The sequence below is a fragment of the Dendrobates tinctorius genome, unplaced genomic scaffold, assembly GCF_039654945.1.
Source record: "Dendrobates tinctorius isolate UK_male_01 unplaced genomic scaffold, ASM3965494v1 ptg000313l, whole genome shotgun sequence".
NCBI lineage: Eukaryota > Metazoa > Chordata > Amphibia > Anura > Dendrobatidae > Dendrobates > Dendrobates tinctorius.
This window is the reverse complement of record NW_027361980.1, coordinates 159,130-186,569: the sequence shown is the minus strand read 5'-3', so window position 1 is coordinate 186,569 and position 27,440 is coordinate 159,130. Positions and strand designations below refer to the sequence as shown.

At 47.1% G+C, this 27,440-nt stretch overlaps 1 protein-coding gene across 3 annotated transcripts in view; it reads right to left on the bottom strand.

Moving 5' to 3' along the window:
• The window catches only part of HASPIN (histone H3 associated protein kinase), a 160,486-nt gene that overhangs the window by 89,159 nt on the left and 43,887 nt on the right, over window positions 1–27,440 (bottom strand). For all 3 annotated transcript variants that reach the window (XR_012227046.1, XM_073561074.1, XM_073561073.1), the window contains exon 2: window positions 3,377–3,572. Coding sequence is in view for 2 of the 3 variants with exons in the window: in XM_073561074.1 (XP_073417175.1) it covers window positions 3,377–3,570 (194 nt within the window). In the remaining variant the exon portion in view is untranslated. The remainder of the gene's footprint in view (window positions 1–3,376; window positions 3,573–27,440) is intronic.

The window sequence follows — 27,440 nt, the reverse complement described above, 5'->3', positions numbered from 1 at the left end:
GAGCCGACATGCACCTCCCCGCCGGATAGTGACATGTGTAATATAAGTGCCTACATGCACCCCCCCGCCAGATAGTGACATGTGTAATATAAGTGCCTACATGCACCCCCCCGCCAGATAGTGACATGTGTAATATAAGTGCCTACATGCACCCCCCCGCCAGATAGTGACATGTGTAATATAAGTGCCTACATGCACCCCCCCCGCCAGATATTGACATGTGTAATATAAGTGCCTACATGCACCTCCCCGGATAGTGACATGTGTAATATAAGTGCCTACATGCACCCCCCCGCCAGATAGTGACATGTGTAATATAAGTGCCAACATGCACCCCCGGATAGTGACATGTGTAACATAAGTGCCGACGTGCACCTCCCCGGATAGTGACATGTGTAATATACAGTGGGGAAAAAAAGTATTTAGTCAGTCAGCAATAGTGCAAGTTCCACCACTTAAAAAGATGAGAGGCGTCTGTAATTTACATCATAGGTAGACCTCAACTATGGGAGACAAACTGAGAAAGAAAAATCCAGAAAATCACATTGTCTGTTTTTTTTTTCATTTTATTTGCATATTATGGTGAAAAATAAGTATTTGGTCAGAAACAAAATTTCATCTCAATACTTTGTGATATATCCTTTGTTGGCAATGACAGAGGTCAAACGTTTTCTGTAAGTCTTCACAAGGTTGCCACACACTGTTGTTGGTATGTTGGCCCATTCCTCCATGCAGATCTCCTCTAGAGCAGTGATGTTTTTGGCTTTTCGCTTGGCAACACGGACTTTCAACTCCCTCCAAAGGTTTTCTATAGGGTTGAGATCTGGAGACTGGCTAGGCCACTTCAGGACCTTGAAATGCTTCTTACGAAGCCACTCCTTCGTTGCCCTGGCGGTGTGCTTTGGATCATTGTCATGTTGAAAGACCCAGCCACGTTTCATCTTCAATGCCCTTGCTGATGGAAGGAGGTTTGCATTCAAAATCTCACGATACATGGCCCCATTCATTCTTTCATGTACCCGGATCAGTCGTCCTGGCCCCTTTGCAGAGAAACAGCCCCAAAGCATGATGTTTCCACCACCATGCTTTACAGTAGGTATGGTGTTTGATGGATGCAACTCAGTATTCTTTTTCCTCCAAACACGACAAGTTGTGTTTCTACCAAACAGTTCCAGTTTGGTTTCATCAGACCATAGGACATTCTCCCAAAACTCCTCTGGATCATCCAAATGCTCTCTACAAACTTCAGACAGGCCCGGACATGTACAGGCTTAAGCAGTGGGACACGTCTGGCACTGCAGGATCTGAGTCCATGGTGGCGTAGTGTGTTACTTATGGTAGGCCTTGTTACATTGGTCCCAGCTCTCTGCAGTTCATTCACTAGGTCCCCCCGCGTGGTTCTGGGATTTTTGCTCACCGTTCTTGTGATCATTCTGACCCCACGGGGTGGGATTTTGCGTGGAGCACCAGATCGAGGGAGATTATCAGTGGTCTTGTATGTCTTCCATTTTCTAATTATTGCTCCCACAGTTGATTTCTTCACTCCAAGCTGGTTGGCTATTGCAGATTCAGTCTTCCCAGCCTGGTGCAGGGCTACAATTTTGTTTCTGGTGTCCTTTGACAGCTCTTTGGTCTTCACCATAGTGGAGTTTGGAGTCAGACTGTTTGAGGGTGTGCACAGGTGTCTTTTTATACTGATAACAAGTTTAAACAGGTGCCATTACTACAGGTAATGAGTGGAGGAAAGAGGAGACTCTTAAAGAAGAAGTTACAGGTCTGTGAGAGCCAGAAATCTTGATTGCTTGTTTCTGACCAAATACTTATTTTCCACCATAATATGCAAATAAAATGGAAAAAAAAACAGACAATGTGATTTTCTGGATTTTTTTTCTCAGTTGGTCTCCCATAGTTGAGGTCTACCTATGATGTAAATTACAGACGCCTCTCATCTTTTTAAGTGGTGGAACTTGCACTATTGCTGACTGACTAAATACTTTTTTTCCCCACTGTAAGTGCCGACATGCACCCCCCCCCGCCGGATAGTGACATGTGTAATATAAGTGACGATATGCACCCCCCCGCCGGATAGTGACGTGTGTAATGTAAGTGCCGACATGCACCCCTCCGCCGGATAGTGACATGTGTAATATAAGCCGACATGCACCCCCCGCCTGATAGTGACATGCGTAATATAAGTGCCGACATGCACCCCCCGGATAGTGACATGTGTAATATAAGAGCCGACATGCACCACCCCGCCGGATAGTGACATGTGTAATATAAGCCGACATGCACCCCCCGCCGGATAGTGACATGCGTAATATAAGTGCCGACATGCGCCCCCCGGATAGTGACATGTGTAATATAAGTGCCGACATGCACACCCCCCCATCGGATAGAGACATGTGTAATATAAGATCCGACATGCACCACCCCGCCGGATAGTGACATGTGTAATATAAGCCGACATGCACCCCCCCGCCGGATAGTGACATGCGTAATATAAGTGCCGACATGCACCCCCCGGATAGTGACATGTGTAATATAAGTGCCGACATGCTCCCCGCCGGATAGTGACATGTGTAATATAAGTGCCGACATGCACCCCCACGCCGGATAGTGACATGCGTAATATGAGTGCCGACATGCACCCCCGGATAGTGACATGTGTAATATAAGTGCCGACATGCACCCCCCGGATAGTGACATGTGTAATATAAGTGCCGACATGCTCCCCGCCGCATAGTGACATGTGTAATATAAGTGCCGACATGCACCCCCACCGCCGGATAGTGACGTGTAATATAAGTGCCGACATGCACCCCCACGCCGGATAGTGACATGCGTAATATGAGTGCCGACATGCACCCCCGGATAGTGACATGCGTAATATGAGTCCCGACATGCACCCCCGGATAGTGACATGCGTAATATGAGTGCCGACATGGACCCCCCCCAGATAGTGACATGCGTAATATGAGTGCCGACATGCACCCCCCGGATAGTGACATGCGTAATATGAGTGCCGACATGCACCCCCGGATAGTGACATGCGTAATATGAGTGCCGACATGGACCCCCCCCAGATAGTGACATGCGTAATATAAGTGCCGACATGCACCCCCGGATAGTGACATGCGTAATATGAGTGCCGACATGCACCCCCGGATAGTGACATGCGTAATATGAGTGCCGACATGGACCCCCCCCCCCAGATAGTGACATGCGTAATATGAGTGCCGACATGCACCCCCCGGATAGTGACATGCGTAATATGAGTGCCGACATGTACCCCCCGGGTGCCGACATGTACCCTCCGGATAGTGACATGCGTAATATGAGTGCATGGCCTGTTCGCTGGCTTGCTCTTGCTCACCTCTTAGGTATAAAGTCGGGGTCATCAGAAGAGGAGGCCTCATGTGAAGATTCGAGGTGAGAGGAGGAGCTGGAGAAGAGATGATTATGATCTGCAGGAGAAAACCACTTCTGCGGCTCTACCCTCCTCACAGGCTGCAGGCGGGCGTAGGTCCGTATAACGCCTCTACGAGCACCACCACCTCTTCCAGCCATATCTAATAAATAAGAGCACAGGGGAAAACGGATTCAGCACAAATGGGCAAGAGAAGGCACAGTCCCCGGCCTCCCAATGTGATGTGTGCCCCTCTCCAGTCCATACCAAATACACAACGCTCAGTATAAATGAGTACACCCCCTGTGAAGTCAGATGGCAGTCTCTCACTGAACACAAGAACAGTCTCCACTTTGTCAATTTTGAGTTTCATACATTTTCCCTCACGTAAGTGAGGTTAGAATATAAAGCATCACAAAAGCTTCAGTTTTATTTAAATTAATTGATGCAGAAATGAGTACACCCCCATCAGTAACTCCTCCTAGTATTGTGACCTCCATGAAGTGCAAGGACGGCCCCGAGTTTTCTAAGCCTGGAAGCAACAAGGTGGTGACATGACATCTGCCACCTTTCTCCAGAATGAGGTCTAGAGGCTGGATGATGGAGAGTGGCGACAACTTGTCTCCAGAACTCCCCACGGGGTGCGGTTGTCAGAAGGTGCGGAGTCACAACACTGGCACCTGTTATCCACCTATGCAGATGTGAGCTTTGTATCATTGTCATGAAGAAGTGCCGGCCTTCGATCCATGGATTCTCTACCGGATTTTCCCTGTATATTGGAGTTGTTGGCATCAAATCTGGTCTATTTCCAACAAGCTGCACACTGAAGACTAACGGTCGGACACAGTTGGTCCCATTCAATGTTAGTGGTATAAAACTTGCCTGACTTCGTCATTCCCCCTGCCTTCTGGTATTATTATCCTACTTTGGATGTGGTAAGGTCTTCTGCGTCCTTTGGTTTATTTCTGTTTATTGAAGGTCTTGCTTGTACTTTGGAGAAATAGCTGTCCAAGCTCTCGGCAGCTTTCTTATTCAGTGTGTGCATGGTTGGCTTTGCCTCTCATCAATGTTATCGTATGCTTTTGATAAATTGCCTGTATCGTTCTTATTTATTGCCTTATCCCTAACATCTCTCTCCCCCCATTTTGTTGGCATCCTTCTGATCTTTGAGTATTTGGGTCTGATCGGATGTACTTTGTGTCGGATTGGTGGCCTGCTCTCTTTATCACCACTCGATCTGGAATTATACTTGGCTAGTTGTTGTTCTCACACTGTTTGGTTGGGCTATAAACTTTCCATTTGGTACCAATGTAAGAAAGTGTCTAGCCATGATCTATATTTCTGTATGGGCTGAAAGGCAAACGTAGCTCATGTACAACCTTCCGACGAGTACGCAGTGCCATCCATCTACTATCGATTTGCCTTTCAGGTTGATGGGCTTCTTACATTTAGTCTACATGCAACTCATCGGTAGGAATGGGAAGTCTCTTCTTCCCCTCTGGGAACAAGCGACATTTGTACTGATGGATTACTACTAGTGATCTTTATGCCACACCCTTTAGCGGAGATGTGCTACTGGGACTCTTTATGGGACCCATAGATTGATATTCTTATATTTTCTTGGATGTGGTGAATATATGCCTCGAATGAATGGAAACAATATTCGGTGGATTCACCCCATGTGGCATGTACTTGCTTTAGATTCATTCCAGTGTATTTTTTGCATTGTAAGTGATTTCCCTAAACAATGCTGCTTTATTCTATAAGTGTTGGGTCTTTCCATGGAACTCATAGACTAACATGATAACTGTATGGACTAGTTGAAGACATGTTCTTAAGTAAATTAAAGGCGCATTCCAATTATTATTTTGGTGATTTGCCTTCTTTGGTATTCTAATCTGACATGCACATACTACAATATCTCTTTTTACGGATCAGCGGAAGCCTGCTCTACACTTTGATTAAATGCCTTGAATTCGGCTGACACTGTATAAGTATTATGACTGTTTGGGGAACTAATAGAGCGACATGTCCACTTTTAGGACTTGGTGAAGGTCTGCCTTTGGTTAATAATAAGTTTACTTCCCTTTCGATGTGCCCTTTGCAACCTCTTCATGGGGCATTTCTCTGCTTTGATCTTAACCATGTGCACCAATTTATTCAGGGATGAGGTCATCAAACTATGGTTATTTGAACTTACCTATTTGACCGTTTCTTATATGGTCATAATAGATGGACTAATGTGCCCAAGTTCACGCGCCTTCAGTGAACTCAATGGGAATGACAATCACACTACTCTGGCGTTCTGCCTTTTCTACCAGGGTTTGGAGCTGAGGTTTATCTGGGTGCCTACAGGACCATGCGTTGCACCGTGAACAAATGCCTTAACGTTTGCGGACACTGTATAAGTGGTGTTATTTTCGAGGGAACTTACGACATGCTCATCTGATGTCTTTTTGCTACAATACTCACTCGTGTGCGCTTACAGTACTATGCTTTATATCATGTACCTTATATTAGACACTGCATAAGTGCTGGCAGGCGCAGAACTGTATAAGGATTGCGCCTCTGACTGTGGAGCCCATCTAACAACAATACAAGACGGCCAGTGCCCAGTCCCCCCCTCACACAGGCCCCTTGGTGATGCACTAATTGGGATGACCCGGCCGGCCAATGGTTCTTAAAGGGGAAAGGTCCTACGGCCACATGTACAGGGGTTAAAGCCAGGTGTCCGTGCCATTAACTCCTTCTTTCCCTCCTGGCGGACACTGGAAGCGACCGTGCTATTGTATATATAGTTAATACAAATCGCACGGCGGTTCAGCCTGGCGTCGGTACGACGAGGAGTTCCGCAGGCGGCTGGCCCTACAGCCCGATCTAGGCTGGGGAGTTAAAGCGACAGACGTGTGGCTGCGTCTCATGCGGTCACAGAAGCAGCCCCACTTTTCAGCTACGACCACTAATTACTCCGCAGCCGCAGGTCAAAACTCAGTGGCCGTACGAAAACCCGGGGCCTGCTGGCTGTTTGACGAGGGAAACTGCCGCTTCCACGCGCTATGCAAATTCAGACACGATTGCTCAGCTTGCGGGGGGAGGGGGACATCCACCATCAAGGTGCACTCGACAGCCATACAAAGCGCCTGCAAGGTAGAACCCCAGTGAGCGTAAACGCAATGGCCAAAAAAGCGGCACAGCAACTATGATCAGGTTTTACGGACGGCTTTTTTGTCCCTTTCAAGTTTACAAGAACGCCAACCGTATCCGAGAACTTAAAATCTGCTCGTGAATTCCCTGAAATCCTGAGACAAAAAATAGAAAAGGAGGTGGAATCAGGTAGAATAGCAGGTCCCTTTCAGTCACTGCCCTCCAAAAATAACAGAATATCGCCACTAGGTATTATCCCAAAAAAGGAGCCCGGTAAATACCGCCTGATCCATCATTTGTCTCATCCAAAGGGCGAATCTGTTAACGACGCCATCTCCCCAGAAGAAGCGTCTGTCACATACGCGTCCTTCGATAAGGCGGTAGAACTAGTCCGGGCAGCCGGGCCCGGCGCCCTGCTGGCTAAATCCGACATAGAATCGGCATTCCGGTTACTACCGGCTCACCCCGAATGTTACCACCTACTGGGATGCAAGGTGGACCAGCTCTATTATTTTGATATGTGCTTACCAATGGGATGTTCCATCTCATGTCACTATTTCCAGTTATTTAGCACCTTTTTGGATTGGGTAGTTCGGTATGAAACAGGCAGCAAATCCCTAATTCACTACCTTGACGATTTTTTGGTCGTCGGCCCCAGTAATTCTAAACTCTGCTCCTACCTACTAGAGAAATTCAAAACTATCTCACGGCAATTCAGGGTACCATTGTCGCCCAAAAAAACAGAAGGGCCATGCAATATTTTGCCCTTTTTAGGCATCGAGATAGCAGAAAACCATCAAATTGGTGGCTTACAGGTAGATAAAATACAAAAAACACAGCAGATGCTTGAAGGCTTCTGCAAAGTTAACAAGGTAACACTCCAGCAAATGCAGGCATTATTGGGTCTACTGACGTTCGCCTGCCGCGTAATGCCGGTCGGCAGGGCTTTCTCGCGCAGGTTGTCATTGGCAACTAAGGGCGCTTCTCAGCCCGGCCATAGAATTAGGCTCACTCGTGCGTTACAAGCAGATTTACTAGTATGGCTGACGTTCCTGCAATCGTACAACGGTCACACATGTGTCATGGCTAAAGAGACTGCAAGCAAGGACTTGGGGCTGGCAATAGGGTGGAGCAAAAAAGAGGCAATCTACAAAAACCAATGGTGTAAAGGCGAATGGCCGGAGATATGGGCCGCATCAAGCTGGGGTCGTGACCCAGCCCTAGGGGAGATATTTGCAATAGTGGCGGCCGTTGAGATATGGGCTAATCTGTTAAAAAATAGCAACATTCGTTTCCAAACAAAAAATATGAAGACAGCAAGGTGTCTAAACCACATGTCATCTTCATCCCTGCCCATACTTGCTCTATTACGTCGCCTAGCGCTGCTATGCCTGCAAAACAATATTTGGTGTAGAGCCACCGTTGTGGCGGAAGTAGACGACAATATGATTAGTGCATTGTTATTTTCCAATTGGCAGGCTTTCAGAATCCAGCATGCCAGCACGCAAACACTGGGGATTCAGGGTCCACTATCCCTGTGGGACACAGTGGCCAATCACTGCTGCCCCTAATCCGTGCCTCAGGCTACCTGGCAGGTCTATGGTAAGGCTTGGGAGGAGTGGTGCTCATTAATTCGGGGTAGGCCAGTCGATAGATGCGACCGTACACGAGGCTCAGTGACGGCGGAGTTTCTAGAACGGCTGAAGGAAAGCGGGGCGTCGGCGCAACGGAAATTGTCGGGGTTAGCTTTTTTCTTTCAATTAATGGGATGGGCGGATGTAAAAGTATTTTTTCATTAAGCAAGCCATTAAAGGATGGAAAAGGCTTCAACCGAGCCAAGAATGCCGCCGCCCCATATCACTGAGACTATTGCATGACATTATTTCCGTATCCCCATCAGTCTGCACATCACAATACGAGGCGGTCCTCATATCTGCAGCCTTTGCACTCGCCTTTTTCAGAGCGCTGCGCATCAGCGAATTACTACCACGGTCAAAAAACGCGTTGGAAGGTGGCCTAATTAATGAGGACAAATTCTATGCAGCGACGTTATGCACATTCGGGTTAGGAAATTCAAGTGCGATCCCACTGGGAGGGGCTCATGGGTTCTGGTTAACGCATCAAACGGCCCCGTTTGCCCGCTAAAGAGCGTCGAAAAATACACCGTAATAAAGCACGCATGTAGATTTTTCGTCACTGATACAGACGGGTCCCCTCTGACAAAGTACCAATTCCAGGCAATTTTTAAGCTGTGCTTGGAGAAAACTGGTGCAAATCCAAAAGAGTACGGGACACATTCATTCCGTAACGGGGCAGACACAGAAGCAGCTAGGGCAGGAGTGTCAGAGGCCGAGGTGCAGAGAATGGGGCGTTGGAAATCTGCATGCTTCGCCAGATACATAAGACCTGATTTGCTGAATTAACATATGTTGTCTCTTGCAGGAGTTGAAGTTTGGGTTGTAAGACATTCCTATGCCTATTGGGCTGAAAAAAGGGCCAAACTGCGAATGGGAGGAAGGAACCTTTACCTCCCGGGCCTAGAGGTTAAATGGAGGGGTATCAAAGGCCTCCAATGGAAACAGGGGTTCAAAAGAGATGGTTGACATTTCAAAGAGGGCAAAGCGCCCAGTGATAATGGTGGTACACGCGGGTGGCAATGATCTTGGCAAGCAAAAGGTGGCGGATCTGTATAAGTGGATGACAACGGATATAGACCGGCTCCCCTGTTTATTCACAAATATGATACTGGTGTGGTCAGAGATGATACCACGGGCTGTCTGGCGAGGCGCAAGAGATAAAAAAAAGCCATAGAGCGCACGAGGAAATTCAACGCCAGGATGGGAAAATTTGTGAGAGGAAAAGGCGGTATCGTAATTCGTCACTACCAGCTGCAAGGGGATAACACAAGACTATTAAGACCGGACGGAGTTCACCTGACGGACATTGGCCTCGATATTTTTCTGACTGGTAAACTGTAAAGGAGGGGGTTGAACAGGCCCTAACGCTGATGGGTGGGGGTCGGAGTCCCGTGTAGGTTATACACAGGATCCTCCGTTGTGGTAGAAGCGGAGGAGGGCAAATTTTCATAACCGCTCGTTGGGCCAACTTGCCTGTCGAATGCGGACAGGATCTCGGCGCGAGCCACCCGTGTTCAACCCACCTAAGATTGTCTGTGTTTCTTTACGGGATTGGAGGGAAGGCACTGGTTATGACACACAGGTCTCCACAGTCTGGCAGGCGCAGAACTGTACAGTCATGGCCAAAAGTTTTGAGAATGACACAAATATTAATTTTTACAAAGTCTATTGCTTCATTTTTCCTAATGGCAATTTGCATATACTCCAGAATGTTATAAAGAGTGATCAGCTTAACAGCAATTACTTGCAAAGTCAATATTTGCCTAGAAAATTAACTTTATCCCCCAAAACACATTTCAACATCATTGCAGCCCTGCCTTAAAAGGACCAGCTAACATCGTTTCAGTGATTGCTCCATTAACACAGGTGTGGGTGTTGATGAGGCCAGGGCTGGAGATCAATCTGTCATGATTAAGTAAGAATGACACCACTGGACACTTTAAAAGGAGGCTGGTGCTTGGCATCATTGTTTCTCTTCTGTTAACCATGGTTATCTCTAAAGAACACGTGCAGTCATCATTGCACTGCACAAAAATGGCCTAACAGGGAAGAGTATCGCAGCTAGAAAGATTGCACCTCAGTCAACAATCTATCGCATCATCAAGAACTTCAAGGAGAGAGGTTCCCTTGTTGCCAAAAAGGCTCAAGGGCACCCAAGAAAGACCAGCAAGCGCCAGGACCGTCTCTTACAAGTGTTTCAGCTGCGGGATCGGGCTACCAGCAGTGCAGAGCTTGCTCAGGAATGGCAGCAGGCAGGTGTGAGTGCATCTGCACGCACTGTGAGGCGGAGACTCTTGGAGCAAGGCCTGGTCTCAAGGAGGGCAGCAAAGAAGCCACTTCTCTCCAGAAAAAGCATCATGGACAGACTGATATTCTGCAAGAGGTACAGGGAGTGGACTGCTGAGGACTGGGGTAAAGTTATTTTCTCTGATGAATCCCCTTTTCAATTGTTTGGGACATCTGGAAAACGGCTTATTCGGAGAAGACCAGGTGAGCGCTACCACCAGTCTTGTCTCATGCCAACTGTCAAGCATCCTGAAACCATTCATGTGTGGGGTGGCTTCTCAGCCAAGGGAATGGGCTCTCTCTCAGTCTTGCCTAAAAACACAGCCATGAATAAAGAATGGTACCAGAATGTCCTCCAAGAGCAACTTCTCCCAACCGTCCAAGAGCAGTTTGGCGATCAACAATGCCTTTTTCAACATGATGGAGCACCTTGCCATAAAGCAAAGGTGATAACTAAATGGCTCAGGGAACAAAACATAGAGATTTTGGGACCATGGCCTGGAAACTCCCCAGATCTTAATCCCATTGAGAACTTGTGGTCAATCATCAAGAGACGGGTGGACAAGCAAAAACCTTCAAATTCAGACAAAATAAAAGCATTGATTTTTCAAGAATGGACTGCTATCAGTCAGGATTTGATCCAGAAGTTGATTGAGAGCATGCCAGGGAGAATTGCTGAGGTCCTGAAGAAGGGTCAACACTGCAAATATTGACTTGCTGCATTAACTCATTCTAACTGTCAATATAACCTTTTGTTACTCATAATATGATTGCAATTATATTTCTGTATGTGATAAAAACATCTAACAAACACATAAAAAAAACCAGAGGGCAGCAGATCATGTGAAAATATAATATTTGGGTCATTCTCAAAACTTTTGGCCATGACTGTATAAGGAGCGCACCTCTGACTGTGGAGCCCATCTAACAACAATACAAGACTGCCAGTGCCCAGTCCCCCCCCTCACACCAAGCCCCTTGGTGATGCACTAATTGGGATGACCCTGCCGGCCAATGGTTCTTAAAGGGGAAGGGTCCTACGGCCACACCTACAGGGGTTAAAGCCAGGTGTCTGTGCCATTAACTCCCTCTTTCCCTCCTGGCGGACACCTAGAAGCGATCGTGCTATTGTCCCACCCTCCCTCCCTTATAGGTGTTAATGGATGTGTATGGCCATACTAACCGGCAGATAGAAATTAAATTTGCAGTTTATATAAAGATATGTAAATGTAAGACTCACCATTTTACCTTTACTAAGTCACAGCGGGAGAAGCAGAGGAGGGCAAAGGTTCCTAACCACTCGTTGGGCCAACTTGCCTGTCGAATGCGGACAGGATCTCGGCGCGAGCCGCCCGTTACGAAGTGGAATTGCCGTTCTCTGATTATCTAATTAATAAACTGTGACCGACCTGTTCAGCCCACCTAGGATTGTCTGTGTTTCACTGCGGGATTGGAGGGAGGGGGGAAGGCACTGGTTACGCCACACAGGTCTCCACAGTCTGTTTTTCTGGTGAACCTACACCTTTGGTAGACAAAACATACATGGTTTCTCGTTGGCACCCCTATGGATATCTTATTGCGGTATCTATGTGTTGTAAATGTAATTATGTGCGTCAGCGTCCTCAGATGAAGGTTCTAGGTCGCCGCTCTCTGAGCTTATTTACCTTGTGTCTCATATGGTTATAATAGGCAATTTTACTTGTCAAAGTAGCGCTAAACCATCATATATTTAATGTCGCACTTCAATGATATGTATCGGATTGCCGCTATTTGATCCATTTACTTTATTTCATGGTTATAATAGAGGAACAGAATAGTCTAAGTAGCGCTACATTCTTGCATTAGGACCCGCCAGAATAGGTCACGATTACATTCCAAGGGATAGAAACAGGACCTTCCAGCGCTACTGCGTTATTCAGACTCACTACTCTTGTCTCAGTCAGGTGCCGGACTACTATCATACAGCGTCTATGGTCGCCATGGTATTGGTCCAGCTCCTGCGCCCTTAGTGACTCCATGCTACCACTGGGAGCGTCCTCCAGGCGCTGAGTCTCCGCAGCTGTTACAACTAATTGGTATTGCTGTGCATATTTAAACTCAGTGGATCTACCATCTCAATGTGCCCCGATGAAGTCACAGCTGTGACGACGCGCGTCGGGGGTTATGGGAACAATGCCTGGTCCTCGCACACCTATCTGTGTATAATGGTCATTTGCATTCAGTGAGCATGTCCGTCACTCTTCCATCAGCCTGCTGCTGCCTTGGGGGGTAAAGTATATGGGAAGGGAGGATTATTTCTTATCCATTTGTTACACGCTTTGGCTTGGGTTAACCCCATAGTTCTCTGTGATCTTTTGAACCCGGGTTAATAGAGTGGGCTTTATTATAGTTCACTATACTAGACCCATATTTGATGCCACAATATTCTATCTTGACACGTTCATTAGTATCCCATTGTGTGTATTTTTTAAACTCTTATACCCCCCACTCTTAAATCCTTGCACTCAGGACAAGACTCTTCTGGATATACCCTAATTGCGGCATCTAGTAACATCTGATCTCTAGCCTGTCTTGTGTAGGGTGGAGTATATTATACACATTGTGTGTGCTTTTTATTTCTTTGCTCCCCTCTCATATATTCACAAATATCTGCACTCAGGACATTGTCCTTGGCATACTTAAATTGAGGCATCAAGCTACAATATATATGTAGACCTCTTTGTATTATACACATTATATCCATTATATGGACCTGCTACACGCTTCACGTGTACACAATTGGGTGATGGGATGTAGGGCTCGTCACTGCTCCCAGGTTTACAGGTTAAGTGGAATAACCGCTGTCCATATTAAATGTTTTTAAAAAAAAAATTTTTGGTGTCTTGTATATCCCATGTAATAAAATTGATAATCTTTCTATGGTGATCCCTGCTTTTGGTGTATGTCTTCTTGGTTTCTTTTTTTGCGATTTACATGTAATTTGACATACTGTGGTTGGATCCCTTCTAATCAGTCTTACTACCTGATGGTGCCCTCCGCATCCTTACAGAAAGTGCCAGAGTTATGGCGCATCTGTCAGTATAGAGCAGGACAGCTGTGACTTCATGATCCCATTGTGGACATGTGATCCCACATAAGGACACGGCCACCACCAGGTCTCACTGTAGGCAGCATGCAATTCTCTTTGTCCTACTCAACTTTATGACACCATTTCTCTTGGTCTCATCACTCCAGAGTACGAAGCCCCAGTATCTTCACATTTTTTAGACAGGGTCCTGACACATTGTGGGCGGCTTTTTCGGGCCTGGACTTTAGAAGCAGCTTCCTCTGTGAACTCGCCCTCCCCTCCCATGCTGCCATTCCTCTGCCAGTTTGGCTTTCTCTTACATGTGGATTTTATTGCACCATCTCACCACAAGACACTCCTGTTAGTGACTTCTGTGGTCGCCTGGACGATTCAGAGATGATGCAGTTCCATCTTTCTCACATTTTCTATGGCCTTACTCCCGTGACTGGTAACTAAAGCTTCACCGATGGTCTTGTGCCATCACCTTCCCTTCTTGTAAAACAGAATCTCAGACACAGAAACCATATTATCAAAGGCCAGTCCAAAAGCCTATCTATTAAGACTGTTACAGGTTGGAACCATTGGAGCTCCTAAATAACACTGAAACAGGAAACAAGGAGCATAGAATCCACAAAAAATACCAGAAACCAGTTTAGTATACAATGCAATACACATAAGACAAGACTTATTGACAGAGCTATTCAAAGCAGGTCTTAGGTGCGCCAAAAATGTGGTGTAACCCCACAGACACTGGGAAAGGAGCCTCACATTGGGCTAAACGCATGCATAAACTAGTTATAAAAAGACCAGGTATAATGGCAGGCTCCTAGCACCACATGTGGGCGCTAATTCATAATGTGTATTATAGTCATGGACTATCAAAAATACTATCCCAAATAGTGGTGGGACGAGTCATACCATTACCAGATCTAACTCATATCCATGTCTGTGGATGCCACACGCACCCCAACGCGCGTTTCGCATCAGCTTCCTCAGGGGGCCAAGATGAAAAAAAAAATGTCCCCAATGCTCCTCTTATGTATCCCACTGCCCGGTATCAGGTGTTGGCACTCTCATTAGAAGGTGGCACATGTGGCCGAGGTGGGGGAGTTCTTTATTCAGCATCGCCCTATTATAGTCACCTGTCTGCTGGACACCGGTGTAATAAAAAATTAGACATGCCTATGGTGAGAATTCTTTGTAATTAGTATATTTTAGTCTAAACAATACTTTCATTGGAGTGTACTGATTTATTCCAAACAGAGCAAGTGTGTCTGTACACTATAATATATATATATATATATATATATATATATATACACACACACACACATACATACACACACACACACACACACACACACAGGCGAAGACTGTAGATGATCTAGGGAAGAATACACCGTGAGGAGCAAAAGGGAAACAAGATTGTGGCCTTCTGACTCTCAGGCTCCATGTCACACATCCACTTCTACCGTGAGACCACCATCGTCTTATAATCATCGAGCTCGCACATAAATGGGATTGGCAGCTATTTAGCATATGATTAGCTATGCAGATTTCTGTCACTGCATTGTTACCTTTTTTTGCTCCTAGAAATCTAAATTTGTAAATCCACCTCTGGCTTCCACCAGTGCCTGAATCCTGCCGGGCTGCTCAGTATGAGGATGTGGCCACTTACTGAAGACTATGGGACAAGTGGATGCAGGCAGAGACATTAGCAGCACGAAGCTCTGGTTTTGATGTGTTTTACTGGAGATTTTCTTGCGGTGTTTGATTAGCGATTTGCTTGCTCATCAGGTCATCCTCAGGAATCAATGTTACAATCACGGACAGTAAGGGCTACGTTACACATGGCGACCTCGCCTGCGATCTCGCTACGGGGGACACATAGCGGCCCCCCGCTGGATATCGCTGATCGTGCTCCAATGTCCGAAAAGTCAAGACAAATATTCGGAAAACGGATCGGCTTGGGGAATTGCTAAGGTCTGAATCGAGGTGGATTTACAAGCGTAATACAGTCAGAGCGTACGGCGTGAATGGGGAGCTGGGCCGCACTGGGATCCTTACGGGAGAGAGAGCGGTCAGTCACAACGTTTGGGGCTTACACTACACCTGTGGGGTACAATTACAGGTAAGGAGGAGCGGTATCGTTTGGACGCCAGGGCAAGGAGTGGTTACCGGTGTGGTTGGCACATACAGATCAGAGCAGGGGCCATATTCACGCGATTAGGGTTGATGGAGGACTCGCCACGCTGTGCTTGGGAACATAGGATTTCAGGTCCTTACCACTAGCGGACAGCATTGCTGTGTTTCTATAAGGTGGTCAATTTAATGGAGGGACTTTACCCGCTACTAGTCTGGAGGAATATAGAGGTGGAAAATGTTCCTGACGTGTGGGTCCTGAACATTCCATGAGGTGCGCTACCTGCCATTCTTCATATATGTACACTGAAATACCAGTCAATGCATTATCCTCAATTGTGGAGACACATTTATATCCTCTCTCATTTTTGGAGATTACGACGCCATGTTGCCACTGTGTAGGGGGATATATTAATATGGAGCGGGTTATGACGCTTCTAAGATAAATAATATAGGAAAATGCTATTATATCTAAAAAAAAAAAATGCCCAAACTGTGGGAATTTATTGTGGTGGGCATATTTATCCATCTCCGGTACGTATATCCACCAAGTGTGAGGAAAATAACTATGGCTATACATCTCCCGCTAGGGGCGGTGACATTGCCGTCCTGATGAGATTCCTGGTGCATGCGCTATATTATCATTACTTGTGTAATACACATAGCTGGTCAGCGCTTTCTACAGAATGCATATAGAGGTAGGGGCGGGCGTATATAGAATATTCCTTCATGCTGGAACGGTTGGGCGAGGCACCCGTGGAATATCTAGATTGGGCTGCTGTGAGTAGGATTAGTACTAGACAGCCTTACTGACAGCTTATGGGGAGAGGACTGTCTGCCATTACTGTTTAACAGCGACTTGTCTCACATCAGTAATTTGACTATTTTCTAAGGAGTCTATATAGCTATTGGCAGAAATGGAGAATACCTCAAAAGATATTATGACAATCTTCCCGCAGAGAAATGCACTACTGCTCCTATCAGACATGGGGTATTGCACTCAGCGCATGCGCAGTTCAGAGCCCATGATAGGAGAATTACATCCTTTCAGTGGGACACATCATCGCCATTGCCAGATCTGGTGAACCACACTCAGCGCATGCGCAGTTCAGAGCCCATGATAGGAGAATTACATCCTTTCAGTGGGACGCATCATCGCCATTGCTAGATCTGGTGAACCACACTCAGCGCATGCGCAGTTCAGAGCCCATGATAGGAGAATTACATCCTTTCAGTGGGACGCATCATCGCCATTGCCAGATCTGATGAACCACATTCAGCGCATGCGCAGTTCAGAGCCCATGATAGGAGAATTACAACCTTTCAGTGAAACACATCATCGCCATTGCTAGATCTGGTGAACCACACTCAGCGCATGCGCAGTTCAGAGCCTATGATAGGAGAATTACATCCTTTCAGTGGGACGTATCATCGCCATTGCTAGATCTGGTGAACCACACTCAGTGCATGCGCAGTTCAGAGCCTATGATAGGAGAATTACATCCTTTCAGTGGGACGCATCATCGCCATTGCAAGATCTGGTGAACCACACTCAGCGCATGCGCAGTTCAGAGCCCATGATAGGAGAATTACATCCTTTCAGTGGAACGCATCATCGCCATTGCCAGATCTGGTGAACCACACTCAGCGCATGCGCAGTTCAGAGCCCATGATAGGAGAATTACATCCTTTCAGTGGGACGCATCATCGCCATTGCTAGATCTGGTGAACCACACTCAGCGCATGCGCAGTTCAGAGCCCATGATAGGAGAATTACATCCTTTCAGTGGGACGCATCATCGCCATTGCCAGATCTGGTGAACCACATTCAGCGCATGCGCAGTTCAGAGCCCATGATAGGAGAATTACAACCTTTCAGTGAAACACATCATCGCCATTGCTAGATCTGGTGAACCACACTCAGCGCATGCGCAGTTCAGAGCCTATGATAGGAGAATTACATCCTTTCAGTGGGACGTATCATCGCCATTGCTAGATCTGGTGAACCACACTCAGCGCATGCGCAGTTCAGAGCCCATGATCGGAGAATTACATCCTTTCAGTGGGACGCATCATCGCCATTGCTACATCTGGTGAACCACACTCAGCGCATGCGCAGTTCAGAGCCCATGATAGGAGAATGACATCCTTTCAGTGGGATGCATCATCGCCATTGCTAGATCTGGTGAACCACACTCAGCGCATGCGCAGTTCAGAGCCCATGATAGGAGAATGACATCCTTTCAGTGGGATGCATCATCGCCATTGCCAGATCTGGGGAACCACACTCAGTGCATGCCCAGTTCAGAGCCTATGATAGGAGAATTACATCCTTTCAGTGGAACGCATCATTGCCATTGCTAGATCTGGTGAACCACACTAAGCGCATGCGCAGTTCAGAGCCCATGATAGGAGAATTACAACCTTTCAGTGAAACGCATCATCGCCATTGCTAGATCTGGTGAACCACACTCAGCGCATGCGCAGTTCAGAGCCCATGATAGGAGAATGACATCCTTTCAGTGGGATGCATCATCGCCATTACCAGATCTGGTGAACCACACTCAGCGCATGCGCAGTTCAGAACCCATGATAGGAGAATTACATCCTTTCAGTGGAACGCATCATTGCCATTGCTAGATCTGGTGAACCGCACTTAGCGCATGCGCAGCCAAAATCAAGGAGTTTCGCCTTCAAACCGGAAATGCCTGGGAGGTGCCGCACACAGGTGCCGGCGCGTCCGAGAGCAATTGTAAGTGCACCTGCAATATATAAAAAGGGACTGGACACACTTAGAGACTACTTCCCTGACGAAGCTGTCGTGGTGAGAATGGACCGGACAGACCAGACAATCATGTTATTGTGGAGTGCGGTTCTCTGGAGCTCTTCATATATGTGAATTAACCCCTGGTCGTCCGCTGAGGGCGCTTATGGGTACAGCACAATTTTGATCTAAAATTCCTATGATGTGATATTAAATTCTATAAAGATTTAACGCTGTTCTCAGCTTCTTTGTGCTGTAGCTTACATTTATATGATGTTGGCATTGTGCATAATGATTTCTATCTATACTGCTTTGATCTACGTGTGAATCACTCCCCAACTTCATCTACTGCTGCTCCTGCATTATATGTATTTATATGGTCTACCTTGTCAGGTTTGAATTGTCCATGCTTTTTGGTGATTTGATGGCGTTTTTATATGTACTTTGTCAGGCATTGGTGTTTAATAAAGCCTTTTTATAGACATCTGAACAATGTGTGCACCGTTTCCTGCGCTTCGGTTTCTACTTTCCTTTTCATAGTGTGCCCACCTTTTTCTTTATTACGCTCGAATGTCCTGGGCCATTTTTTTGATCGTTGGTGTCCCGCTGGCCAGCGTGCATCGCTGTGTTTGACGCCATAACAACGAGCGACCTCGTTGGCGACTCAGAACTCAGGGACGCAGGCGTGATTTTGCTTTGTCTTTTCAACGCCCCCTCAGCTCTGATTGGTGATCTCAAATTTGGATCTTTGTAGCGTTTCCTTTTATAGGTCCGTTATCGACTATATGCAATCATAACATTTAACACGTACAGTTATAATAATCGCGTGTCCCCGACTGTGGATACACGAATAAATAGCGCACTAACGACTCAGACAGGGACGCTGAAGCAAACCGCGTAGTGATAGCGCAGTAGTGGCCACCAATCGGAGCAGAGGGGCGTGGAAAAGACAACGCTGAAGCACACCTAGCGAGGTCTGAGCCGTCAGAACCGCTGCTGTGCGACAAGGTCCCAACGACCGCCGAGGTCGTTATATGGATCGCCGGATCGCTGCTGCGTCGTTGAGTAGATCTGCCTGTCTGACAGCTTACTAGCGATCATGTAGCGATGCACCAGCGATCCTTAAAAGGTCGTATCGCTGTCGGGATCGCTGGAGCGTCGCTGTGTAATGGTACCCTAAGCAAAGGAAGATGAGCAGGCTGGATTTAAGTACACCTAAAGCCGCCGTCACACACAGCGAGATCGCTGCCGAGTCACAAGTTTTGTGACGCACCAGCGATCTCGCTGTGTGTGTCACACGTATCAGCGGCTGCCCCCCCCCCCCGCCGCCGGTTATCGCTGATCGCTTAGTAATGTCCTGGGCCATTTTTTGATTGTTGGTCATACACTGGCCAGCATGCATCGCTGCGTGTGGCAGCGGGAGACCATCGATCAGCGAGCTCCCAGCACTGTAAGCAGACGCTGGGAGCTGGTATCCAAGGTAAACAGCGGGTTTCTAAGCGCCGCGCGGCACTTAGAAACCCGCTGTGTACCTTGGATACCAGCGTGCTCGCTCTGGGAGCTGGTATCCAAGGTAAACAGCAGGTAACTAAGCGACGCACGCGCTTGTTACCCGTGTCGTCGCTGGTCCTGATCGCTGGTGAGATCTGCCTGTTTGACAGCTCACCAGCAAACATGTAGCGATGCCCCAGCGATCCTGACCAGGTCATGTGTGTGACGGGAGCTTAGGGCAGTCACGCCGCTTAAAAACCCGATGTGTACCTTGGCTACCAGCTCCCTGCACCAGCGCGTTGGTAACTAAGGTTCACATCAGGTTTCAAAGCGCTGCGCGCCGCTTAGAAACCACACGCAGCGATGCGTGCTGGCCAGCGGGAGACCAGCGAACAAAAAAAATGTCCTGGCCATTTTAGGACGATCAGCAATACCCGGTAGGGGGGCCGGTCGCTGGTCAGTGTCACACACAGCAATCTCGCTGGTGACATCGCTGTTCCATCACAAAACTTGTGACTCAGCAGCGATCTCGTTAGCGAGATTGCTGTGTGTGACGGGGGGCTTTAAAGGCCAGACAGTAGATTGCCAAGATGATTTCTTTACATTTGCCCTCATCAATCCATTGTTCTACCAGCCTAGGCCTGTTGTGTGGATGGAGATAGTAGAGCCATCACCACCGGGGGTCTCACATCGGCCTCACGTGACGGAATACGCTTTGTTCTGTGAACTAAAGAAAATTGTTTAAGGGGAAGGGAGAAAAAAAGGACACATGGGTTGAATCAGGCAGTGGTTGGAGTGACAGGGAAGAGAGAGGATCCGAGCTGGGATGGAGTATCACGTTCTGGAGAGGTATCCATGAGCTACGGTCGTGATATCTATCGTCTGGAGGAACATAGGCTGTGACTGCACACTATAACAGCTGGAAATACCAAAAGCTGTGGGCCAACCAGAAGTTAGGAGGCAGTGGGCATTGATTGGCGCGGGGCCAGTGAAACTACCGATCCCAGATTGGGAATTTGTGGACTGAGGACATTGTATGTTGTCCATCTACATGGATTTGTTGTGCAACCATGGATGTATGGAATAAAAATAGTTGCATCATTAACCTGCCTAGGTGATCATTACAGCCCACGACCTCAGATCCTCACAATCAGATTCAAGCATGTCTCGACCGGAATCCGGTTACAGGTCTCTTCTACTTGTTCCCAAAGTTGGTGCATGCTGGTCGACTCACTTGGGTACATATACAGCTTTTTCTTCAATTCAACCCACAAGTGTTTGACTGGGTTGGGGTCTGGGGACCGTGGGGACAATCCAGCAAATTTACTTTATTGTCATTGAACCATTTCTTTGCCAATCTTGACGTCTGCTTCGGGTCATTGTGTTGGAACACCATTTCGTCCTTTTCATACCCACAGTATTCGAGTATACAAAGTTAATTGTCTTGTAGGATATGCACATACAGCTCAGCATTGAGACCATGATGGATCCTGGTGAAGCATCCAACGCCTTTGGCTGTGAAAAAATCCCATATCAGGTGTAGTGCTGCAGTAAGCACACTTATGCAGTGAGGAGGCAGTGACCCACAAAGTTCCAACACAAAGTCTCTTTAATGTTTTACTTCACAGCATAAAAGTCCAATTCACACAAGTACATATAATAATAGTGCACAGTATTAGTGTCCATGTCACAGCACTACACGGCATCTTTTCGTTTGCAGTCACTAAATGTGCCGGACCTCCCTTTGCCCAGTTACTGCAGTGCCGTGTATGTCTTAACCCACAGCATCACATAGCACACGATCCTTTAGATTGTACAGTCACTAAACACGCTGGACCTCATTTTGTCCAGTTTTTGTGGGCGACTGCAGCGCCGTGTCAAGGTCTCTACTCCCAGCCGTACACAGTCCATGATATCCTCCGGATTGCAGCCGGGTACCACATACACCTGTTTGCATCCTTTTAAACACGCTATTCCGCCTTCAGGCACAGGACATCCGCCTCTGGTTCACCTCCGAGACCAGTCACCATGGATGGCAGCACCGCTGTGTACGCTGCGGGTGCCAGGCTATTCAGCTGCCCTGGCTGCTGGCTCCGCTGGCCTGTGTTGCCTCACACAGTGATAGCTCTGCAAAGCTGACTGCTCTGCACCATAGCACACACCAGACTGACACTGACATTACATCTGACCCACCTAACCCCTTTCCTGCAGGACTTAAAGGAACCTGTGGCCTTCAGCCACATGGAAAACCCGGGCCTGGAATGAAACGGACTACCATCCTGCAGTCAGTTTCACACCACAACATCCCAGAGCAGCTTTTCACTACATCGCCGTGGACACTAACATGTCCAAGGCTAAGGCCGGTTTCACATTTGTGGTCGTGTCCGCAGCGTTTCATCCACATACATCCGCATGCGTTCTGATTTCATATCTTTCATAACATGGTGGACGCAGGGACATGCGTTTGCCTGCGGATGCTTACGCATGCGTCATTTCACGGTGTGCAGCGGGGCGCAGCTAACGCACCATGTTGCATTTTTTGAGACATCAAATTTCCGCTGCCATACGCATGAAAACAACGCATTACAGTCAATGAGAATGCATAGGTACGCAAGGAGAGGCATACGACTGCATTTGCTTACGCACGCGTTTTCTGAGTAAACAAGTCCAGGAACTGGTTTAAGCCGCCCGCCACACAAAGATGTATAAAAATAGAGGGTGTGGGCACCGGAAGTCCAGGACTCTCCAGCCTCTGGAAGCGATTGGACTCTGCAATACAAAATGTGGGTACAAAAGCTAATGTCTGTCCGTTTTTCTCCCTGCAGTCTGCAATCATCAAGTGCTGAACACACCGGACAGGAGACCGGAGAACATTTGCAACGGATTGGTAAGTATTCACTCTCACCATTTACACATGTGGCAAAATCATGGTTTTTTCTTAACAGACCACTTCAAGTGCAGAAGAGCGGGAGCAGCAGACTCAGGCCCAAGTTCCGGTGGCAAGATGGCGTGTAAGTATTCTTGACTGTATTTGGTTAATCTTGACTGTTTTGGGTTTAAAAGTGTTTTATCTTTCCAACATTAATGCCTTTCATTTCTAGGTTCCACAACGGGAGGAGGAAGAAGTTGATAATGGCCATCAGCTTAGTGCAGGAGCGAGTGCCGTTGTTGGACACCCGGGAGCAGCAGCACTCGGACAACGTGGCGATTCGGTGGCTGTGGAATGAGGCGGCCCGATCGCTGATTGGGACAACGCCACAAGTCCGAAAGGAATTTCATAAGTATTGCAATGTGGTCTGATGTGACAGTGAACCTGTAAGGCCGGGGTCACACAACCGTGGGTGATGCGATAAACTCCTGCGAGTCTCTCGCATCACATACAGTTGTGTGATCCCGGCCTAAAGTGCATTGTTTAACCATTTCTTTTTTTTTCCCCCTTCACAGAGAACAAAGTCAGATCCCGTTGGCTTTCGATGAAGGATCGCTTCAACAAGGACCTGAGACAGGAGATCCAAGTTCGCAGTGGTGGTGCTGCAGCAAGGCTCAGGAAATACCACTGTCACCGGATGCTGGCTTTCCTGAGGCCGGTCCTTGCTCAGAGAACGTAAGTATTTTTGTGTTGTATTCCCTAATCTAAATTTTTCTATTCCACAGTAGTTGGCGCTTTTACAATTGTTATTTTTGTGTAGTAATGTTTTTCTTTTCTACACAGAACCTGGATCGTCCTCTGGAGCGGCCACTCATCGAACAGCCACGGAACAGTCCCAGTTATCCACCAGCGATGCAGCAAGTGGGCCGGCTTCACAGGCTGGGGATCAGGCAGCTGGTCCATCAGGTGTTCCCCTGTCCCAGACCTCTGCCACTGGTTTTTATGGGTCCTCCTTTTCTTACTTTGCTTTACACTGCAGCTTTGCTTCTTGTGTCTGTCATGGAGCGATGAGGTGGCAAAAAAGAAAAACACAAAGAGGACTGAAAATACTCCAAAAAGACAATTAATACAGCACAAAGGGTCAGCGATACTCACCTGCCCAGGTGCCAGTACTATTGCACCCAGATTGCTGGGTTTTCTGCATCCTGAGTGCAGTAGTTCTGACACTCGGGCAGGCGAGTAAAGATATGAGGTACATTTCCTCCATCATCTCTTCAGTGTGCATTAATCTATTGGACTATCCATTAATGCAGACCGAAGAGACGATGGAGCTAATCCGACGTCACCTACCATAGCAGAGAGAAGAGGTGTAGTGTAAAGCATGGGTCACATAACCCAATCTGGGTATAAACCACTCCCTGTCTCATGCAATCTGCACCAGACAGTGAGTGGTTTTTATAAAGATTGTAGTTGTGAACCGGTGATCATCTTATTAAACTTTTGTAATGTAGAGGGCACTTGGAGCAGGTGCTTTCACTAGCGGTGTTTTATTGTCAGCAAACATTAAAGGTACATTTTAACATTCCAGGTACACAACATAACAGGAACATTTTACTAAACCATTGCATCTTGCCATGCCACACGTCCAATTTCAGAAACAAAGTAGTCCGCGAATGTATCCCTCATTTGGGCAACTTCCCTTGTTGTCCTCAGAGGGTGATGATGGCAATCTGGCAACGGGTTACCAACAAGTTCATCAAGTTCAACGTTGGGTCGTTCTTTAGCCATTATGTAGTTGTGGAGAACCACACACGCCTTGACCTCATCCACTGTCAATTTTGAGATTAATGGCAGTTCCCGAACTGCGCCATTCCAAGACAAGCGTACACTCAACGGTTCTTCGCGCCCTGGTCAATCGGTAATTAAAAATCCTTTTTGTATGGTCCAAGTCCCGACTGGAGTATGGCTCACTAGGTTTCCACACATCTGAAAGGCTTCATCACCAACCACAACAAATGGCACTGCCGGGCCTTGACTGTTGGGAAGAGGTCGTGGCAGGGGGAAATTATAATTATTTCCATACAACCGTCGGCCCATGTCCGAGTCTTTAAATGTCTGGGAGTCATTACCAGGGCCAAAAGATCCAATGTCCACGGCGAGAAATCTACAGTCTGCAGCTGCAATCGCCATGAGCACTATAGAGAAGTATTTTTTATGATTAAAGTACTCGGATCCAGTTCCAACTGGTTTGGTAAACCAAATATGTTTTCCATCCACTGCTCCTAAACAGTTGGGGAAATTACAAAGTGCCAAGAATTTTTCGGCATTTTCCTGCCAGATTTCCGTGGTGGGTAGGGGGATAAATTCCTCACGAAGAACATCCCACAAAACCCTGCAGGTGTCCGCAACAATCCCAGAAAGTACTGAAATTCCAATCCGGAACTGGAGCGATGATAGGCTCTCTCCAGTAGCCGGGAATCTGCCAAACAGAGAAAGAAAAAAAGATTAAGAACAATAATATTTATGACAGGGGTATTGCAAAGCAGAGAAAGAAAAAAAAAAATTTAAAGGACAAGGCTTTTAGAACAATCCTACTTAGGACAGGGGTTTTGCAAAACAGAAAAAGGAAAAAAAAAATTAAGTACATTGCAGAACAATAATTATGACAGGCGTTTATTTTTAAATATTACGCACCTTAGTGTCACCAGCAGACGTTCCTCAGCAGGAATCGCTCTACGGAGCTGGGTGTCCTGCCTGCTGATGGCTCCTTGTACACGACCCAGCAAATCCCGGAAGCTCTCGAGACATCCTCGTGTACTCAAAATATTTATCCAGGTTGTCACGGAGCTGACTGAATAAGGAGTGGTAGGCTCCACGGCTCTCCCGGCCTTCAAGAATGGGGTGTTGCCAAAAGCCCTGATGCCGTCTTCTCAGTCTCTTTTCCGTTCTTGCTCACAAGCAAAAGGCAAGAAACAAATTGATATCCAAATTCCAATAGAAACTCTCCATGCGAAGATCCATCTTGATGCAGGAGCAAAATCTGAGGATTTCATCTGTAGAAGGGTCTATACAGAAATCCCACGAGACACGCAAATTGGTGTCCCATTGGCGGTGTCTGATGTCAAGGAATTTCTCCTGGAAAATCTTTTCCTATCGAACGCATGCGCATAAAAAGCACAAACGCAGCGGGGTTTTTCACACAGGCTACCTCCAAACTTGACAGTTTCTTCAGTTTCTAGTTCCGTTTTTCCTCTTTTTTCTTCCAGGTCATTTGCACCCATCAGAGCCTAGTCTATTGACTTTCGTCTCATCGGGCCAAATCACCTGTTTCCAATCTCCTACTGTGCACTTTCCATATTTTTTTTTTGCAAACAAACCGACTCTTCTTATGACAATATTGAAGTCGAGGCTTCTCACCTTTTCTTGGGCCAAGGCTCGTGTAACGCACGCTGCTTGCATCAACGTCTGTGATCTCACTATTATGGAGCTTAGGAGCCGCCTCCACTGCAGTGTTTGGCATACTAGAATTCAGAGACCTTGTGATGAGCCGACTTGTTGACTCGGATATTTTGCCTGGATGTTCACCTCTTCGCTTCTGACTGGATGGACAATTTGTATTCTTCCAACTATCATGGCTTTTACATGATGAGGCTTGGCATTTTTCTTGGCCGAGAGACCACTATCGAGGAGCTAGATGATGCGGTGTCTCTTTTCTTGGGAATCTTCATGGCGGCTCCTTGATTCAAACCAGTGATCTTTCGCTTAAGCATCAACCTAATAACACAGAGCTATTTGCGAATGTGAGAACAGGTCGTATTTAAAAAATAAATAAATAAAAAGCTGAGCTTTAGCGCCAATATACAGGGTGGGCCATTTACCATATATACTCGTGTATAAGACGAGATTTTCAGCCCATTTTTTTGGGCTGAAAGTCCCCTTTTCGTCTTATTCACGAGTCACATACCTGGGGGTCGGCAGGGGTGTCACAGATCATACTCACCCCTCCTGGCGCGGTCTCTGCAGCCCCCCGATTCTCCACAGTCTCCCTTCCTGCCTTCAGCGGTCACGTGGTACCGCTCATTAAACTCATGAATATGCGCATATTCATGTATAATGAGCGGTATCACGTGACCGCTGAAGGCAGAAAGGGAGACCGTGGAGAAGCGGGGCTGCAGAGACCACGCCAGGAGGGGGCAAGTATAGCTATATTCACCTGTCCCCGTTCCCACACCGCTCACTGATGTATCATGTGTCAGTGACGTTTAGGCAGCAAAAGCCGCAGTGACGTGGTCAGTGCGTGCTGCGCCCTCTGCTGGCTGAACAGTCACTGACACAGGAAGCGGTGAGCAGCGATGGACCCCGGACAGGTGAATATCTCAGGTGCGAGGTCCTGAGCAGGAGAGGAGAGTATGGCATTTTTTTTTTTGCAGCAGCATCATATGGGGGCACAATATATGGAGCATCTTATGGGGGCATAATATATGGAGCATCTTATGGGGGCATATTCTATGGAGCAGCATATGGGGCCATATTCTATGGAGCAGCATATGGGGGCATAACCTTTATGGAGCATTATATGGGGGCATATTATTCTATGGAGCATCTTATGGGGCCATCATGAACTGTATGGA